The sequence below is a fragment of the Pyxicephalus adspersus genome, chromosome 1 (genome assembly GCF_032062135.1).
Source record: "Pyxicephalus adspersus chromosome 1, UCB_Pads_2.0, whole genome shotgun sequence".
In the NCBI taxonomy this organism is placed as follows: domain Eukaryota; kingdom Metazoa; phylum Chordata; class Amphibia; order Anura; family Pyxicephalidae; genus Pyxicephalus; species Pyxicephalus adspersus.
In genome coordinates, this window is record NC_092858.1 from 133,261,882 (window position 1) to 133,283,885 (window position 22,004).

Sequence of the window (22,004 nt, forward strand, 5' to 3'; positions counted from 1 at the left end):
ATCATATTTTCCTAAATATTTTCATATTTATTTATGTAACAAAGGTACATCCAATCTTGATCTGTCAATGCCTTCTCACTTATTATTTAAAACTTAAAGCGTACCTAAACTCAGAATTTTCACTTTACATAAAAGGGTACACAACCCTTTTATGTAAGGTAAAAATTCTGTTTGATTTTTTTTTTTTTTTAAGATATATAGTTACATAGTAGGTTAGGTTGAAAAAAGACATAAGTCCATCAAGTTCAACCACTAAGGAAATAAACATATCCCAGATATAAAACCCTATACAACATACTTGGTCCAGAGGCAAGAACAACCCCTGGTACAATTTGCTTCAACAGGGGAAAAAAAAATTTCTTCCTGATTCCATGAGGCAATTAGATGTTCCTTGGATCAACAGTCTCTGTTATCTTTACTTTAAAGCCTTAATACCCAGTTATATTCTGTGCTTCTAGAAATACATTCAGCTTTTTCTTAAAGCATTCTACAGTAGTTGCTGAAACTACTTACTGAGGGAGCGCATTCCACATTTTCACAGACCTTACAGTGAAGAATCCCTTCCTTATCCGGAGCTTAAACTTCTTTTCCTCCAGACGCAAAGAGTGCCCACTTGTTCTTTGTAATGATCTCAAAGTGAATAATTGGGGAAGAGAGTTCTCTATATGGACCATTTATATATTTATACAGGGTGATTGTATCCCCCCTTAAACGTCTCTTCTCAAGGGAGAATAGATTCAGTTCAGCTAATCTCTCTCATAACTGATCTCCTCCATTCCTTTTAATAATTTAGTTGCCCTTCTCTGCACTCTCTCCAATTCCACAATGTCCTTTTTGTGAATTGGTAACCAAAAATGGACTGCATATTCCAGATGTGGTCTGACCAATGCTTTGTACAGGGGCAGGATTATGTCTCCATCTCTGCAGTCTATTCCTCTTTTAATACAAGAAAGTACTTTACTAGCTTTAGATATTGCAGGTTGGCATTGCATGCTGTTATTCAGTCTATGATCTACCAGAACCCCCAGACCCTTTTTCATTTCTGACTCCCCCAAATGTATTCCCCCTAGACAGTATAAATCATGCATGTTGTTAGCCCCCAAGTGCATTACTTCACATTTATCTATATTAAATGTAATTTGCCACTTGGCTGCCCAATCAAACAGTACATCCAGGTCTGCTTGTAGATTATAGACATGACTTAACTCAATTACATAGTTTGATGTCATCTGCAAACACAGAAATGGTACTTTTAATCCCAAACTCTATATCATTTATGAAGATGTTAAACAGTAAAGGTCCCAACTCTGAACTCTGGGGTACACCACTAATAACCTTAGACCATTCAGAGTATGAATCATTAATTACAACTCTCTGGATGCAATCTTTAAGCCAGTTCTTTATCCATTTACAGATTGACTTTTCTAAACCTATAGACCCTAACTTGCATATTAACCATCTGTGGGGTACAGTGTCAAAATCTAAGTACATTATATCAACTGCTATTCCACTGTCTACCTGTTTACTGACTTCCTCATAAAAAGAGAGTAAATTTGTTTGACAACTTCCGTCTTTCTTGAAGCCATGCTTACTATCACTTACAATATTATTTTATAGCAGAAACTCCTCTATGGGGCTCTTTATCAAACTCTCTAGGACCTTTCCAACTATGGACATTAAACTAACTGGTCTGTAGTTACCTGGTAATGACTCTGCTCCCTTTTTGAAGATAGGAATCACATTGAACTTACGCCAATCCATTGGTATCTTGCCAGTGACTAAAGACTCTCTAAAACTTAGAAATAATGGCTTTGAAATAACTGAGCTCAGCTAAAAAAGGGTGCAGCACTGCCCCCTAATTCTTGATCGCCCAGGCGATCGAGAATGACTGGAAGCACAAAGCCTCCCGGGATACCTACGTCATGCATCCCGGGAGGCTGTTGGGTGCTCCCTCTGCGCATTTCCAAGCATCTTGAGCATGCGTAGAAGTAGCCCTTTCGTCAAAAGGGAAAAAAATTGCCGATCCCACGCATGCACAGTGAGATCGGCAAGTTTTTTTCCCACCTACATCACCCGATCTCATGCCTGTGTAGTAAGAACAACCCAGGAGAGGAGAGGATTGCGGTGCCCTGGGTGCTGGTCCGAAGATGGATACCGGGATGACGCGGGAATGTAAGTGTATTTTTTTTCTGGTTTGAGCGAGGTTTGAGTTTACTTCCAATTTATGCTTCATACAGATAATGATTGTCATCAGAGATGACAGTTCGTCCTCATCTTTGGCTAAAATCTAGCACATGTTTAGCAGTGCCCTGATCTCCACTAGGGCAGGTTAATGAACAAAGGAATCACCACTCTACTTGGTTTGGAAAATAGCACACTGGGGTGCCACTCACTCATCCTTCCCTCTCAATAGAATAGAACAGCGCTATGTGTAGAGCACTAAATTGCTCTATTGCCACTGAAAATGATCAGGAAAGGTGGTTTCCAGAGATAGAAATCTGTATAGGTCTTAAACCATAAATCATCAGTAATATGTACCACAACCCCTCCCCCCCAACCCCTTCACTGGATAGGGTAGGTTCTTTGCTTGTTTCCCCTCCACCAACGCTTCACTTTTACAAATCGTCCTTAGTGGGGTAGAAGTTATTTCCCAGTAAGGTGACCGTGGAACTGTAAAGTAGTCAAGAACAGAAGCCTAAGGTTGCTGTCATAGGTAACTAGGGGTAAGCATAAAACCAGAGATTGAAGCAGATAATAAGAAACACTGCCAATGTCAGCAATAATAAAGACAAACTAAAAGACAGATCCAACATGTCAGAAGTTGTAGTGATCAGATAAGAGAAGGTCAGCCATAGACAGCTTGAAAACAGGCAGATACCAGGAGTCATTTGACTAAGGTGTTAGGCTAAGTAATCACATCAGATGATTCTCGTCTGAATATCGTTTCAGGGCTAGTATTGGATGAGAATCTGACATGTGACACGAACGACCGTAATGCAAGTGAAGGGGAGAGAGCAGGTTTGCCGCTCAGTCGTTCTCCCCCCTCCCCTCTCCATAGAGCATAATGACGCTGTATGTACACACGTGTTCATGCATCTTTCAGTCCTTTACCATTGAAAAGGATTGTGAAACATATTTTCCAATGACAAAAGTCCAACGTGTGTTCATAGCCTTAGAGCTAAGGATACAGAAACCAGGACTTGCCAATGGTTGGGTAACTTGGAACAATCAGAGGACATGTACAGCAATTAGAGAGAGTAATCTCTACTTATGTGTGGGTTACTTATTATCTCTCCATGTCAAAATAGGTAGCAGGCTGTTATACATCATCTTAACACATAAAAGAAAACAAAATGATTAGTTAAAGGGTCAGCATGATGAAAAATGATGTTTTACTTGTTGGAGGAACCTATAACATCAGCCACTGGCTACATATATCTTGGATACAACAACAGGACAGTCTACTTTATAAATATATTTTCTTAGGGATAAAAAACATTGTTAGAAGGCTAAGCCTTCCAGCATTTAACAAAAAGTGATATATATTTTTAAAGGTCTTTTAAAAGTCAAAACACTGTCTTTTTCTAGCAGGATTGAGTCTTTTCTTGGTGTCATTCACCGTGTTTGCTCTATCTAATAGTTGTAGGCGGGTGGTCTGAACAGAGAAGATTATAGATAATCGTTGTTCTGTCATTCTTTTGGTTTCTTGTCTGTAATCTTTCATGAGGCAGAGATGAGCAAATTGATGTGGAAAGTTTAAAAGCCAACCTGGATTGGAGTGATTTGTAGTTGGTTGTGATTTATAGATATTTTTACAATTTGTTAACATTTAACCCACTTTAACATTTTAAATTGAAAGGAAAAGTTATGCACAACCCCTTCCTCAATATATGAGCCCAACTCACCAAGTATGTGAGTTCGTATTACCTGGGTGATGGTAAGCATGCAGGCCATAGACCACAATCCCATCTGTCCTGTGAACCTCAAGCTAGGTTATGTACATTTTTAAATTTACTTATGCTTAATCTAAAAATAACTCTTACTAACCCCCATAGCCTAATGTACTTTGAAATAATTAATCCCTAAACAGATCTCACCATAGAATTGTAAATCTGGTGGTAATGGTATCTGAACAGTTTACAGCTCTTGCTTTTTCCTTACATTAGCAGGCTGGCAAACTGAATAATCACTGAAACCAGAAGAAGCTGGTCAGATGAGTGGAAATGTTATTGCCTATTTACTGAACAGTGCTTTGAGCTACAGATGTTAGTGAGGGCTTTCTGGGAATATGTATACAACTGAATATCTGTAACCTGGGCACTACAAACAACAGTTTCACCTATTACAATTCTGCTTCTAAGCATGAATCATTATTCCTTAATATACATTATAGTAGTACTGATACATGTAATGATTGAAAATGCCTATTGCTTAGTTCTACTGCTCTTATTGATCAAAAAAAAATACTTTTAAATCACTACTCCAGCAGTAAGGGAGTAATATGGTTGCAACAAAGATGTTGAGTTCTAAAGCTACAATACGAATAAAAACATATCAAAAGAGTGCAAAGAGCTTCATTTATAAAAGCGCCTTTCATTAGTTTTGAGTGGTGAAAGCAGACCACAAATAATGTAGTTCTACTAGCTTCTGCATTCTCTGTATTTAATAAGCCCTATTGTGGGCGAGGGAGGGGATTTAGGGACTTATAGAATTATTTTATAATAAATAGAATTATGGAACATGCATCTCTGCAGTTGTACTCTGAAATAACATTTTCCAGAGCCATTTCACTAAATTATTCACCAGTGTTTTTTGTTTGTGTCAAATCTTACATCAACCCCATATGTATAAGTTGTTTATGAAATCATTACATTATTATCGATGTTATTGCATTAGGTTGCCAGATGTCTATCTTATACCAGAGGTCTGACATACCTCCATCAACATAATAATGCATGAATGACGATCCTAGCATGTATGTTTAGACACATATGTGTAAAGTAAAGAAATATCTTTTAGGTTATATTTATTTATTGGAGCATGGTTCTGCAGTATATGTTATAATTATTGTATGTTTTTAAAGTCTAGCCATGGTAGTTATCTAAACCTAATTATATTTTGTGGAATGGCAATGTTAAGCTGCATCTTCTTTTACTGACCAGTCAGGCTGGGGCTTGTCCAGGGCAGTCTGTGCTCAAAGGAAGTGGATGTTTGCCATCAACCAGGACATCCATAGGACATTTGACATACGGATGCCTCCTAGATGGCTTGAAGGGGGGAGAGGGTGGTTTGCGTGAATTGCAGAAGAAATCTTTTGCTAAACACATCTGAGGTTGAGGGTGATCTTAGGGAGATGAGCTCTTTCTGCAGCCCATGCAGCTCCATAAAGATTTTTTTTTTTTTCGCTTTGTTTGTGAATAACTAATACTGAGGATTTTATACAGTAGCTGATACCATGCTGCCTAAAATTATGTTAAGAAAGACAAACATCTGTCCTATTTGCATTTATTAAAATAATGTACCTGTTCCAACTTACATACAAATTCAACTTAAGAACAAACCTACATCTGCCCCTATCTGGTATGTAACCCAGGTACCAACCAGTACCAGGATGTTAATTTGAAGGTACCGTATATATCAGTCTTCATTTCATAGAATTTAACAGAGTATTATTTAAAGGTTACAAAATTCCTGAAAATATTTGGGTCCTAGCCTCCTTATTTTAAAGCTGTTTTTGTCTATTCTGTTTGGAGTACAAACTTTGCAGCGTGGGTGGGTCAGTCTAGATCCATTACTGCAAAATTGCTTTCCTTGCTTCTAGAAAAATGATCATTAAAATTAATTGAGACCTCATTAATGCCTCTGATGATTTGGATGCCCTGCAGATCTAATGACTTGAAATGTGCCCATTCTGCAGTTAATTGTTAGTAATATACTGTGTGGTGTAGCGTAACAGGGTTCTGCTTGCCAGAATTTTCTTATGTTAGGACAAAGCCAGGGGACATACACAAAATACAGAAAAACGAGTGTATGATTGTGAAAAATTTGTTTCAGGCATTGTGCATTGGCCTAGGGTTATCCTATTTTTTCTTTTAATGGTCTATTCATTTTTATATTATTTTTGATTGGAGTTATACATTAAAGTATATCTTCATGAGTCAATAATTCTGTTCTTCCATGAATGTTTGTTCCATGGTTATCACACCAATGCTTTGTTATTGGTCTTCAACCAAAAACGCAGGGTAATAAGGATTTCTGATATTTTCAAATCCTAATTTTTAGAATGCATGTTATTGGCCTTTGAGCCAAACAAATCCAAGCAACTCTGATCTTACTGAAGGAGGCCAGAAATGATAGCCACTAAACTTCACTCATGGCAGGTGTACCTTTAGTCCAGTTGAGGTGCATTAAAATAAATATGTATAATTTGTGCTCATTTTGCAACAGTGTTGCAGGCCAATTTGGTACTTTGATCTAACATTGGGTACAAATATGTCTCAGGATCAGCAGCTTCTTAGAGAGGTTTACACACAGCTCTGTGTAGCAGTTGCTCCTTCCTTCCCTCTTGATCTTCTCTTGCCCCCAACCACAACTCTCTTACACACATGGATCATCTGCCTAGATACCAGCCTTTTGTGTATGACCCTTCACCTTGTACCTAGACTCTTCCTCCAACCCCTTACTCAGTTCTCACTTCTCCTCCTCCCATCCTTCTCTCTAACCTTCTTTGCCTAGAGAGGGGTTCCCTTGTTTTCTGTCAATACTTTCTCCTCTCGGGCTCCATCTCTTACTAGGCTTTGGGGCAGCTGAATGCTGAGTGCAACTAGCCTCCCAGAGGTTATCAGGGACTATAGGTGTCACAAAGTTTTCAAACTTGACCTAGAGACCTTACAAGGATCCCTATGTTTTATAGAACAGCTTGCTGTTAACAAAGTAATTGTTCAGAATGGGCCTTTTGTGTGCCAAGGACACATTTGACACACCATTATGGCACCAACAGCCTGAACTGCTAATATGATACAGGATGTATCCTTGGAATCATTGTCTGTATTCCAACTCCTTATCCTGCCATCTGTATGCTGCAGCAGAAATCAAGATGCATAAAATAGGGCAACATTTTTCCAATCATTTGATGTCAATGTTTTCATCTATTTGGCTATCTAATGCCCTCTGCAGGCTTATTTTCGTTTTTGTAGCTGATACAAGCAGATTCAAGGTTTGAAGTGTATATAGGGATAACCTTCTTCACATCATTTGTGGTGAATATGAGTTATTTGAGCAGTTGTGGCTTTATAATTAGTGGTAACTAGTTCTCTTCTGAAATCATTAAAAAGGTTGTTCGCTCACAGAATAGTTTACCAGGTGGTTCATGTTATTTGTACTTTACTTTGCACTTTTTTATAGACTCCTTTGCTTTAAAAAAGAATTCTGGGATGCTGCAATAAATATACTTAGCACCAGAAATCATTTCAACCCACTTATCAGGTTATTACATCTACATCATTCTTTTATTTAACTCAGCTCCAGTTCAACTTCAGTCCTGGAGGGCCACATACAGGTCAGGATTTTAACAGAATCGCTTTCTATGTCTTTGTAAACCATACCTTAGTAAGCTTACTGTTGTCTGTTAGAGATATGCTAATATCATCTATGGAGATGCACTCGGTAATCACCTGTTTTATTTTCTGTCTTTGGCAGCTGGTGTGATGCTGGTACCAGAGAGCAGAACAGAAGATGGTTTTGAAACACACTTTGGCTTGAACTATCTGGGCCATTTCCTGCTGACAAACCTCCTGCTGGATACTTTGCGGAAATCTGGAACCTGTAATTTTAACTCTCGTATTGTTACGGTATCATCAGCCACTCATTTTGCGGGCGAGTTGAACTTAGACGACCTACAAACAAGGTACATTCATTTTAAAGATGTATTGTACATCAATGATGCCTATTTTTTAACTGTTTGAATATCATCCAAATTGATGACATATCATCCAAATTGTGAGGTGCAAAATGGTAATTAGCTGGAAACTAATTAGCTTTTTAGGATAGGTGTCACACTTTAAATTAAACAAATGCACAGTCAATCCAACAACAACAAACACTGAAAATGCAACATTGTCCAATTTCACACCTCCCTATTTTGGACAATCAACATGTTCAGTGGTGTTTGGTGCAGTCATATTCTATGGTTTTTGTGGATAATAATTTAATGCTGGGATGTTTTGTAAACTGTTGAAACAGCTGAAGAAGCAGCATAGAAGGCTGCAAAATGTTTTCAACATTACAAGAACAAGTCCAGTTAAATGTGACTATTAATTTGGATATATTGGAGAAAGTAGAATATCAGTTATTAGGATACAAAGGAGTTAATATGGAGAGAAGGAAGGTTAGACATTTTCATGCCTAATGATGTGCAAATATCACATGGAGAATTCCATGTGAAAAGTGACATTGCAAAATGCAAAAATGTGAATTTGAGAGGAAAATTGAATATACTAGGTAGTCTTATATTTTGCTAACCTTGTCTATAATAATAGGTATGAAGACTTCAAAAGTAGGTTGGGTGGGTGTGAGCAGGGAAGAGAAAAGCCAGAAAATAGAGAACTAAAACAAAGCAAAGGGAGAGAAGATTTAGGTGTAATTTTCATAAACACTTAATTATAAATTGGCTTGTGTTGTAGTCATACACTGTATGCTTCATTATTAGCAAGGGGACTATGACTTTAGAAATATGAATGCTATTTATATAAATGTACACTGTTACAGCAATAGTACCCACCTACCCCCCACCTGAGCTGTGTTAATGGCAGCAAATTACCTTCCAGGAGGGGTGTCAGTGACAGCAATATTAACCATCCACCCCATGATCAGGGTCAGTGTAGGAAATATTATACCCAGCCCCCAGTAGTGGTGTTTGTGGCAGCAGAATTTACCACTGGAAAGTGTTGTCAGTGGCTGCAATTAACCCCCCAGGAATGGTTTTAGTTATAGCAATATTAACCTCTTCCCATCAGCAATATCAGTAGAAGTAATATTCACCTCCCAGAGGCAGTGTCAGTGGCCTCAGTATTTTTCCCCCAGAAGCAGTGTCAATGGTTGTTCCCCATCTGGGAACAGTATTTTTAGTAGCAAATACAACATCCCCCCTCCAAAAAAAAGCAGTGACAGCAATTAACCCTCAGAGGACTGGTGTCCGTGATCTCAATATTAAACTTCCCCCCAGGAGGGGTGTCTTCCCCAGCAGTGGTGTCAGTGGCAACAATAATAACCATTACCCCTAGGGGCAGTGTAAGTGGACATGTTTTTAACCCCTACCTTCCTGGGAACAGGAACAGGGTCAGTGACAGCAAATACAACCACAAACTTATCCTAAAACCCAATACCATGATGTCCTCTCTCCCGCTCCTGATACTTCTGCTCTGCTAGAACTTTATTTCATTGTTGGCCAGAAAATCACTTAACTTGTTAAATGTGGGTGATGCTGAAATGCAGGTACAAAGGGACTTTTTTGTTTCAAAGCACAGAGGATCATATGCTGGGCAAAACTATTTCAAACTCTTTGCTTTACTACAGCAAAAATCTCACTACTAACTATACCTACCATATAATAATGAGCAAATAGGTCTTTCTGTTAAAAAGCAGATAGTTGAAGTTATTGTAACACTATCTGCCCCTTTATTTATTTCATGGGGTTCTGGCTATGCCAAAAAAGTGGGATTTTACTGCAGTGAATTGTAGCAGTCCTTCTAAGAACTGGGACTACAGTTGCACCTATCATGAAAAATATCCAAATAAAAAGTGTATACAATTGAAATAAAATGTGTATATGTATTAATTTTTAATTAATAAGAAATGTGCTTTTGAAAAAATGAAGGCGAAAATAGAAAAGTGATAATGTATCTTATTGTGGGCATCCATTCGCATTAAAATGATTTATTCTTTTTTTAAGTAAAACATCAAAGAGAAAAAGTTGATATAATATAAGGAAATTAGGTCAGTGCTACCTGTACTGCAACAAATAACCCATTCAGTAATAGCTCCTGGCATAAGAAAGGTGGATGAGAGCTGTAGAGTTTGTTGCTACTATAATCACCTATCTCAGCTAGTAACCTTGGGAGCAGAGAAAACATGTCATTTCCCATTAGTCTGCCAGAGATGTGTGTTGTCACCAAGACAACTCTAAACAACTGAGAATATTGCTAAAGACTGGTATTAGAGTAAATGTCTTGATAGGTACCAATAGCTTTTTCACTTATTCTCCAACTTAAATTGATATTACTCTCCAAAGGTGCCAACCTAGTAACAGGAGCTCTCATAATTTTTTGGTCCTGGTGCATGGTGTGCATTAAAAGCTGCAGTAAGTCTGACAAAGCTCACCACATATCCTGGCTGATGAACATCATCATTCATTCCATCATCAAGTCCTTTTCCCCTTATACCTTCTGCCCCTAGCTCACCACTATCAATCATGAACGCCCATGATTACATGTGGGCATTACCTAGGACAGTCTGCAGCCTGCCTGACAATGCCCATTTCTCCAGACTTACTTCCACCTATTAAGGTATTTACTATTTGCTTAAACTGGGCCTATCATCAATTTTTGTAATATACATGAAAGGGTAAATAAATATATAATTGATATAAAGGACAAATGCTTTCTTCTATTGCAAAAAAATGTCGATCTCACAAATGCACAGTGAGATTGGCACTTTTTTACAATTTCCAGATGTCACCTAATCTGCGTCCGCACAGTGTGAGATAATATTATATAGTAATATGAACCAGGAAGAAGGTGGGGATGCCTGTGTTCAGTCCGCCGCTAAGAAGAAAGAGGGAAAGGTGCTGGACAGACTCAATTAGGATTGTGTAGGGATCCTGTAAAGATGAATGTTACTTTTATTTCATGATAGTTGCACTTTAATTGCCCCTAAGTTACAGCCTACTACTAGAACCCAAGGCCTTTGAAAGAAGTACTGAGGCTGTGTTCTGTAATATTATCAAGAAACTGTACAGCACCCTGCTGGTTCTTGCCAACAGACATGATCTGCTTGCGTTGCATATAGATTTACAAAGACATAATGAGGATGTCACTGGGTGTAAAACACAATACATACTGAAATTTGTAATTAAAAATATATTAAGGAAGGAAAGCATGAACCAGCAGATTAATCTTAACCTTTAGGACTTGACTGATAAGACCTACTGCTTTCAGACATCCTGATGTTTGTGTTCAGTTTGGCTAAAATAATATATATATATATATATATATATATATATATATAAAAAGCACACTCATGAATATCTGAATGTTAAAATGTTTCCAAGCTAATGCAGACTGGCAGCAGAATGCTATTTCTACATTACATTATTTTACATTTTTATCTCGTCCTAAATTTTATCGTCCTAATAATGCAGAAACCTCCTATACAATGTATTTTGTACCATTGAAATAGAGAAAGAAAATGACCAAAAAATGCATTAAATCCCTAAAAGTAATTTTTCCTATGTCTAAGAATAGTTTGGAAATCAAAGGTCTTGTTTTCGATTACCACTGGGGTAATGTGCCTCTGCAGAACAGGATTAGGAAATGCTCAGCAATCCACTTGATGTCACTTTCTGAGAAAATAGGGGGCAGCCAGACTTCAGTTAGATTCTATCAATCGTAAGGGCTGCGCTTTTGATGGTAATTTCATGTGGAAGAGCTTTGGGGAACAGAACTATGGTAACATTTGTATATAAAGGTATTAAGTGGTGCTGTCATCTGGGCCAATCAATAAACAGATCAATACTTGTGAAATGTGGCTGCAAGTGTACTGTTTAGATTCTTCGCCACTGATTGATCTGTTCTTTTGTGAATCAAGCTGCAAGAAAAAAAGCACTAAAACAATATGTTTTGCTTCTTAGAATTTTGATGAAAAACTTTTATGTTTAATTTGTCATTTGGAATACCTAGGTCAGGCAGATTCTGCCTTTTTTTCCGTTTATTCTTATTTTCCATAGCATACTTTAGGGATTATTTATTACAAATACTTTTGCAGTTTAGTGTTATTTTTATTTTATACTATATATCGTGCACACATCTAAATCAGTCAGCCATTAACTACATCAATAATTGCAAAGCCACTCGATGTGCCAGAAAACCTTCAGGATACAATTTTCTTTTAAAAGAGCTGGAGATTCTGCCAGTGATTAGAACCATTCAAGAAAGATATAGCAGATGGAAACAAATGCTGCACAAAATAAAATATAGTTAAAAGAATTTCATTATATAATCATATATGTTTCACTTTTATCATTGTTACATATAAATATTCAAAAAGAAGTGTGTAAATAGTTTTATTGCATAAAGGACTTCTAGTTTCTTAAAAAAAAGTGTAAAGGATTATGAAAAGAAGACATTTTCTCTGTTCCACTTTCAGGATTAGGATGCCATCAGGGTAACCAACCTACACTGTTCTGGTAAAATGTTATTGTTATGGCATAGTATACTTTCCAGTCTAAGGCTGCATACACACTTTTAAAAATTGCTGTTGCAAAGGATCTTTCACCATTCTTTACAACAACAAAAGACTGAATGATGCATGAAGGAGTGCTGTACATGCAGCACCATTCTACTCTATGTTGAGGGGAGGAGGGAGAACAACGGAGCGGCACCCAGCTGGGTTTTCTCCCATTTACTTCTTTTACGATTGTTTGAAGGACAAGCGCTGTACACATGCCAGATTCTCGTCCGATATCAGCCCTGAGGCGATTATCGGATGAGAATCATCTAACGTGTGTAAGTAGCCTAAGGGGGACACCTCTTAGTACAAAGTGTGTAGGTACAAGGTCACACCCCTGCTGTAACACCAGCTCCATGAGGCCATGATGAATTATTATTTAAAAATGATAGGTGACAAATGCTTGGTTAAACTCCTCCTTTGCCTCTTCTCTGCCTTATGGCAAAAATGGTTAAAAAGCCTTTATAAATGTTTTAAAACAAAAATATGATGTATAGGCATTTTTAAGTGTTTTAAAATAACACCCATGTTAACCAGGCTAAATGAGGCACCACTGATAGCTTTGGGGTGGACCTGTGCCCAGTTTTGTGGTCTATATTGTGAAATTCTAAAAATGTGACAAATACAGAGAACAGCAGAATAAAAGGTTACTACATAAAATTCCTGAATTTTGTGATCAGATTTTATTAGGTTATATGCATACATGCAGAATGTTATTCTCCAGTAAATAAAAAACTGTGGTCTGTTTTTTTTCCCCCAAAGTAAACCTCCACTTTCATATAATGCAGCCATCTCTGTGGCTTGTTTTAATTTGTTAAAAAACTGAACAGGCCATCATACGTGCACACACAGGGAGATGATCAGAAAAGTCCATGTACTTAATCTTGCTTCCTTGCAAAGATCAAAAGAAATCAGAGATCAGGTGTAAAGTATTAGAAGCAAGAGTATAGAGTGAAGAAATGGAAAGAAAGAGGAAAAAGGATACATATAGGGTCACGAAAATAATTTTGGCCAATATCTGTTAGTACCACACTCAATTTTTTAGAATGCAGACTTTCAAAGAATTCATAGACATCTTTTTCATGAACCAAAAAATCGATGATTAGAAACATAATTTAGGACATACATTTTTCATTTCAAATGTTTAAATTTTAATTGTTCCCTCTAAATCAGACCTATGCTTTTGCCCATATGCCTTACTTCTCAGCAGTCACTTTTCTTTCACTTCCCACTGCTCCATTTACCTTCTGCGAAAAAACGTCGGACAGTATTTTTCGGATACAGAAGAGGACGTGACTCACTCAATATAACAGTTCTGTACCAATTATCAAGCACCGACATTGCCACGATTGGAGGGTCATCTGAAAGCTATGAATTAAACATTTTGAAGTTCAAAAAAGATGTCTTCTACTGTTCTCTGGGTGTGGCAATGGAAAAGGGTATGGAGTGTACAAGTAAAATAAGTCATAAACACTGAGAAAGCGGAAAATGTGTTCCTAAATGTGCATGAGCAAAGCACATGTTCACTTTAAAAATTGACAAAAATGGTATGAGAGAGTAGAGTTTACCAAGAAACTGTGGGCCTTATTTTTTAAAACTCTGGAGAAGATAAACTATTATGGGGCAACCTGGATCATACAGCAAACCTGGAATTAATTTCTTGCTATTAGTTGGCAAATATTTCAAATTGTGGACCAGATCCAATACAGGGTTGCTGGATCACTAAGTCTCTTCCACGATAGTCTATCTTTTACAGTCTTAGCTTTAATAAATCAGACTTTTGGATTGTATTGTTTACAGTCATCCTTATGCATATTTGTCATAGGTACTATTGACTGGTCCTACACCAGTGGCTACGGACCATACATGACTTTTGGCGGCATTATGGTTGATCTTAGAAGTCTCATTAGATGTCTATTGACATTTGATTGAATGTTCTCATGTGTCCTGTCAGAAGTAGTTTTTTTTATAGCTTTAAAACAAAGTCGAAATGTTTTGTTTGCTCAGTTCATTTCTCACAAAAGCAAACATGGAATTTGATACAAATACCTTGATCCGTAAATGGCTGATACACTTGATTTCTCTCTGTGAGATCTGCTACTCACCACTGTCTGCAATATATATATTTTTTCTGCATGAATTTTAAATTCAGAATATTCCATGTAAGGAACTAATGTCAGGGGCTTATAATATTTTCCAGTTTTACACATATATGAGTATATAAATATTATGCATGCGTGTAAGCATGTTTTTAACTAGAAACATGCAGAATCTAGAGACGCTTTGACAGCAATCCATGGATTCTTAGTCAGTTCCTGCTCTGTTGTCATAAACATAGGAATTGTATGTAAATTGTGGAATAATGTTTTTATTTTGCGTACGTGATGAGGAACTCTTGAGGAATACTCTTACTCTTGAGGAACAAATATAAAAGACATAATATTATAGCCCAAATTGCAAAGTAGTTTGTTGTGCTGTAACATTTAGGGGCTGGGACTGTAAAGATCAAAGACTAAGATCTTAGCTTCCCTGAAACAATCATGAATAAAGGTTGCTCCAAGTTTACTAAATTAACTGAAATGTGTAGCATTCTTTAAACAAAACATGAATGATCAGTAAAACTCATTTAATTTACTTTAATGGGATCTAAAATACATTATAAGGCATAACAGAATAGAACAACCATTAAACAAAACACAGCAATACAGAAAACATTGAGACAGTCCCCGTTCAAAAGTTTTTCTACCATTAGTTCTCACTACTGTGTATTTTCCCACTTTAGCATCAATAATGGCATGCAGTCTTTTGTAACAAATGTGGATAAGACCTTTGATATTTAGATTCTTAAGTCTTAGGGCCTGATTTACTAAAGCTCTCTAAGGGTGGGGAGGATACACTTTCATTGGTGAATCTGGTTGATCCAGCAAACTTGGAATGGATCTGGTCCAGGATTAAAAACATTTGCTAGCAAGTAGCAAATGACTTTTAAGAAATTCATTCCAGGTTTGCTGGATCACCCAGCTTAACTGATGAAAGTGTATCCTATCCAGCCTTGGGGAGCTTTAATAAATGAGGCCCTTAAATGGAAAAGCTGACATTCTTATTGGTAAAACACCTTCACATGCCCTAAACACCTGAATTGTCTTGCATGAACTGCATGTTTTAGATCTCCCGAGTGTGGTTGCCACTTTAACACCTCGGCTTTTATGTTTAAACCAGACAGACTTGGAGACACTGTCCACAAGTCCACACTAATGCTCTTCTGGCTGTAAACTAGGGCTTTGCCAGTAATCTTGCCATGTGTGAGTAAGTCTTCACCTGTCTTCACTCATTTGTTTCCATCAAAATGAAATTTTGACTTCTTCACTGCTAATAACTGTCTCTGTCACCTTTTGCATCTATATAGCGACAGACGATGTACTCATAGGTTTACCTACTCTGGCAGAATTTTAAAGACGTGTACTATTCATTTGCCTGATCATGTAGGTAATCAGTCCGAATTATTTCATTCACTTTTGATGGGATCCAAAAAAATCATCACAGAATATTTAAGGAAGTCTGTATTTCGGTTGAAGTTACTTATTGGGTTTTGTTTTTGTATCTCAACACATTTTTCTGGCAGTTGTGGCTGAAATCTTTTTTGATCTATTTGACCATGACTTTGTTTTTTATTTTTACTTGTTTTTTTTTGTATACCCTTTTTCCTGTTGTGAATAATTCAACAACCTTTTCTTGGACGTCCATTGACCATTAATTTGCTTTCACCATGGCCCTATATCCATCAATATCAGTGAGGTTTTCAATTAATTTAATTTGACTGTTTATACACAGATACTGATTACAATCAAAGAATATACAAGTCTAATCACTGTCCCTTTATTACCCTATTTTGAACTTAGGTGTTTATATTATCAGCCCCAGCATTTAAGGGAAGGAAACTTTTTTTTTCAGGCCCATGGTTGATTTCAATTACCAATATTTCCTATACGTGTCATTGACCTTCCCAGTTTCTTTTTAATATTATAAGAATAAAATTTCACAATTTATGAAAGTAATCAGTTTTTGAAATGTAACTCCTATAACAACTAAAGATTATTTGAACACACAATTGAGATGAATAGTAAACAATGGGTGGGGAACCTTGAAAAATGTTTCTTTATATGTATAACACAACACCCCTATAATTATATTTTACAGTAAGAGCATAATTGTTTTTTTTCGTAAAGGAAATTTAAGGTAACTTTAGGTATATACTGATATAATTTTTGCCAAATATATTTATGTAACATGTCTATATAACATTATCTTGAAATTATGTATTACCCCAAATGGAATACTTATCTTTGGAGGATTTTTTTTCAATCTTTTGGTTGGAACTTCACATTGGTTTATATAGTATTCAACATAACTTAAAGTACATCTTCTACACATAACTCATCTTTTTTTCTGTAAGGTGAAAATGATCCAATATGTAAATAAACATGGGCTTGATGACTGCTTATTTTTTAATATAGATGTCACTGTTTAACTATATAGGAATCTTAATTGCTTAATTAATAAAATTGCTTCTTCATTCACCAACTGGTATTCATGAGGATGAGTCTTCAACAATATCCACAATCTCTCAAAAAGAACTGTAATACTTTGTAGTCAGACCCAATTTACATTTTGTTTCAAGAGCAGGAAAAAAAATGTTTGAAGATTAGATGTCTCTTCTGAATAATTCCTCAGGTTGAATTACTTTTTCCACGCCTGCCCATTTGCATATACAGTACCTCTTGGGTGTGCTTTTTAATCAACTGAGAGATACTGATAGCTCAGTAGTACAAGATTGAGTCAGGCACTCCACTTCTTTCTATTTAATTCTGGCCATGACATTCCTAATATTTTATGGTATAGTATCAAATCATGTAATAGACAAGTTCAGTTAATAAACATGCATTAGCTCAACATCTACTCCCAGATATTGTATTAAATGCTCATTTAAATATATATTGAGTACAAAGATTTAATATATCTGAATTGCAATATTTAAAATTAAGACTTGGAATTGGCTTCAGTTTACTTTCAGTCTTGAAAAACATCCCACAGTTGTCAAATACAGTGTAAATGCAATCTGAGCTGGGCAATACAGCAGTGCAAAATAATACGGTATTTGGTAAAACATACCTCATGTTACACATGGTTTATTTACTTGTACCGAGAACTTTATTTTTGCACACAATAGGGCAGAAAAGGAACTCCTATCAAGTTTTACCATCTTCAGAGCTCTGTTAGAAAGGTTTCTCCATGCCTTTCTAGTAAAAAGGTTGTTCCAAGGACAGGTAGAGAGGCCATCCCAAGGATAGGTAGGGAGGGAAAATCTCTCTAACAGCAACACCGAAAGCATTTACACTTTTCTACTTTTTCTTTTGTGGGGGAATGCTAGAACCTTAGCTTTTTTATTGTGTTTTACTGTATGAGATGTTTTTCAAAAGTGGGTACCCAGTCATTTTATTATTATCCGTACCAATCCTTGCATAATTCTTGATTTAGCAGATACTAAATCTTAGTCTTTATCTGTGTAACAGCTTCAGTGGATAGTTATAGGCAAATCTGTCTGGGTTTGATTTGTTCAAAATCAGTGAATGTACTTTAAATTAAACTTTGAGATGCTAACCAAGTGATTGGCAGTGCATCCTCTGGAATTTCTGGATACATTTTTGGAAGCTGAATCGCTAGAAAAAATACGGTAACACTAATTTAAATATATGTAATAATTATTATTTTATTATATATTTTATTAATTTTAATTTTATTAATTATTATATATTTATAAAATTATTTTAAACATTTATTTAAGGGGGAGGGGGGTAAATCACATGGGCCTAGTCTATTTGTTTTTGTTTGTTTTTTTTACACTTTGATACAAGTTAAAGTATTTTGTACTTTTGTACTATTGAGTTTATGATGGGTCACTTGCTCTTAAATGATTTTTTGTGCATTTTTGTTGGCCACCAGTAGACTGTGCTGTGTCCTCATTTAAAGTGTGTAACAAACTATTATAAACACAAAAACATTAGACACAAAGAATTTGTCATAAAGTTTACATGAAGACATACCGGTAGTAACCGTATGACCTGATTATAAACTGAGTTTCGTTTCTAAAAGCATTTTCAGATAAAAAAAATGTTGTTCATAATCAAATGTATATATGTTAGCGATTCTACCAAATTAATGTGAATGAAGAATGGAAACTTCTAATTGTATTAAAATTGCTCAGCCTTTCATTTCACCTATGCAGAAACATCAAATCCTGAAGTATTTATTTAAGACTAAAAATGCACAAAAAAATTGACATTTTTTAGTAATGTAATTTACTCATTGCTTTTACTTGTAATCTGTCTCCTATGACAGCAATGTGGCTGTAGCAGGCAAACCCCACTTAACAGACAGGGAGGAGGAATAAATGTAATTCTGGTGTAAGCATCTACCAAAGCAGGGAAGGGGAGAACTTTGAGATTTAGTTTGCTACATATAGTGCCTAATTTATCAGTTCTCCAGGACTGGAGAAGATAGACTATCATGAGAGAACCTGTGTGATTCAGCCAACCAGAATTGATCTGGTCTGGGATAAAAAACATTGTGCCAACTAATTGCAAAAGATTTATAATAAATCCAGCTTCTCCCGTTATAATCTAGCATATAAATCTACATTTTTTAAAGAAAAGTCAGTTGGAAGAGACTTTTACCGGATATACACAGTCGGCATTGGTCATAATTGAATTTATTAGTTTCAGGACTGTCATAAGAGATGTTAGATCAAATGCAAAGGCTAAAATATTATGTAATAAATGACCAAACCTATTGATAATATTGATATCCATGTATAATTTTCCTACTAGAATGTGTAATGATTATTATTCATTTTTGTCCCATACAATTTATGTGAATATCTATTCCTATACCTGTAAGTTGTCAGTTAAGCATTTCATTTATAAGGTGAGCCATCCAAAATGTGAATATGTGCATGGCAGGAAAAATCTGACTCATCGAACCATAGTTAAGTAGATATCTCTAATAATCCAGAATTTCCTGTTATAGAATGTACAGCTGCGAGTGATCGGCTCTGAGAAAAAAAAAAAGCGAAATTTCTTGCTTCTTAAAATATAAGTGGCAAGGTGTGTTACTGAGATAGTATAAGTGATGCACATTGAAGCAAAATGTTAGGGTGAGATTAAAATTAGTCAGGTCTTAGATTTTGATAGACATATTATTTAAATGTTTTCCATTGAATATTAAAGATGAACTCAAGGCAAATATAATAAAACTATGAATAAAGCAGTTATGTATCAAAATCATTAGAAGTTTTTTTAAAGAGGAAGTAAACTCTTGAAGTTTTGCCCCCAAAAAAGCAGCGAGCAGGGGGCAAAGGATTGCTCAAAAGTATTGTTTTACTTGCAGCTGATCTTTTCCCCATTATTGACTTACAAAGGTTTTTGATGTATATGTAGATGACCATCTTGGTAGGGTTTGCAACGAGAAGAGTAGTGACATCACCAAATCTCACCCTGCTGACATATAGCTGCAAGGCTCATATTTAGATATCAGATTTTATACTACATAGTTTGGGTACTGCTTTAGGCATATTTAACATTTCTACATTTTGAATTTAGTTCTATTTTATGTAAATCTAGTAAACTACTTGAACTAGGCTTTCCTTCTTGTAAACTCCACCTACCAGATCTCAGGCTAGAATAGGGATGACCAATTCTAGGAGCCAATCAAATTGTGCTGCAGTTCACATGTGCTGCCATGGAACGTGCTGAAATAAAGAGATAACAATGTGATTGCTCATCAGAGGGCCACTGCTGATAGGTTGGTCAATCAGCAGACTGGGGTATGTTTTGGAACAAATTGTTCTGCCAGTGTGATGTACCGGTAGATTGAGATTTTGGTTACACTGTCTGGAACTGGCCCCTAAAAAAACAAGCCTATGCATTTCCTTTCCTAGAGCTCAACGTTAATGTACTTAAAACATGTTAAAACATTTTCAGTTCAAGATAAACTTGAATTAAACATTATATTTACATTTATTATACTATTAAGTCTCATTTATCAGCATTGCTGCATATGCTCGTATGTAAAACAGATAAGCTCTGTTCACATGAAAAAATATAAACTGCATCAAAACCTTGTGATAGGATTGTTGTTTTGGAGGACTCATTTTGCTGGATTTAACAGAGCACTATGTTAGTTTATGAAAACAGCAGCGTTCAGAGCTAGATTTATATAATTGGAATCTGTAGATACACAGCCTGTGGTGTTGCTCTGCCAATAATCATTCTTGTTTTGCAAAATAAAAATCTACAGCTTTTTTCATGATCGGAAAATCATTTTTAACCCGTTCTCTGGATTTAACTTTCTGGTAGAACACCACAATTGTCTGCCATAATGCAACATGTTCACTTCATTAAAAGTCCCACCAACTACCCATACAAACCTCTTGGGTGTAAAGTTTCAGGTTCCCTTTTGCCTGTGTGACACATTTTTGTACTGTGATAATGAACATTAAAATATGTGCTGTGGTGCATAAGGTTTTTTTAATTCTGAATGGCACCTCAACATGTTATCACATTGGCAGACAATGCACATGCACTGCACTGCATTGCACTTCAATACACACTGTAAATTGTTGTGGTGCCCATCATTTAAAAAAATGGGTCACTTTTAATTTCTAATGCATTAAGATACACTGCCAACCTATTTTACAATGAATGGGCCTTCCTAACACAGCATATCTTTAAGTATATCTAAAACCCAAACTTTTTTTGTTTGCATTTTAGATATGACATGTAATAACTAATTCCCTTGTATTTTTTGTTTTGCCTCCTGTGTCCCATACAAAAGATTTCCCTTCATGTCCTCTTTCACACTTATGGTAAAAAATGGTACAGTTAGGCTTAGCATTTGCAAAGATTGACTTTGCATTGATAGTAGCAGTTCTTACACCAGAAACTGGAACCATGTCGCTTCCAAGAACTGCAGTACAACTCCATCGCAAACTTGCACAAATGGGTGCCAACCGCTCAGTTGAACTGGTATGGTTGAGAGGTTAAGAATGTGGTACAAGTCTACAAAACAACAAGTTGCTTCATGTCCCGCAGACACAACAGATATTGAAAGCAACAGGAAGAGCAGGAATTGGGAGCAAATATCTCCAAAGTCAGCTAAGTCTTATCTTTAAGGGTTGTCAGGGTTGTCAAATTACCCTACTGTCCTGGTAGCAACTCAGAATGTAACATTTTACATCTCATCATTATAACATCTCACTTCCAGTTCCAGTAACAACTGTCACCAGGTTAAAAAAAAGGGGAATAAATCTCTCTTGCAAGGGCACAGACAGAAACAAAAATGTAACGGGCTCCAATCATTTTATACACAATCAAAAACGTAAAAAGGGATTTGCATTTAGTTATGCTTTAATACACAGTAACACATTTATTAAACATAGGGAATGCATA

The 22,004-nt window shown here is 36.2% G+C and overlaps 1 protein-coding gene across 1 annotated transcript in view; it reads left to right on the forward strand.

Annotated features, from left to right (window-relative positions):
* Nucleotides 1-22,004, forward strand: part of DHRSX (dehydrogenase/reductase X-linked) — a gene marked incomplete at its 3' end in the record, with an annotated part of 110,832 nt that overhangs the window by 85,693 nt on the left and 3,135 nt on the right. The window contains 1 exon segment of the mRNA XM_072427604.1: nt 7,699-7,906. Within this exon segment, the coding sequence (XP_072283705.1) occupies nt 7,699-7,906 (208 nt within the window).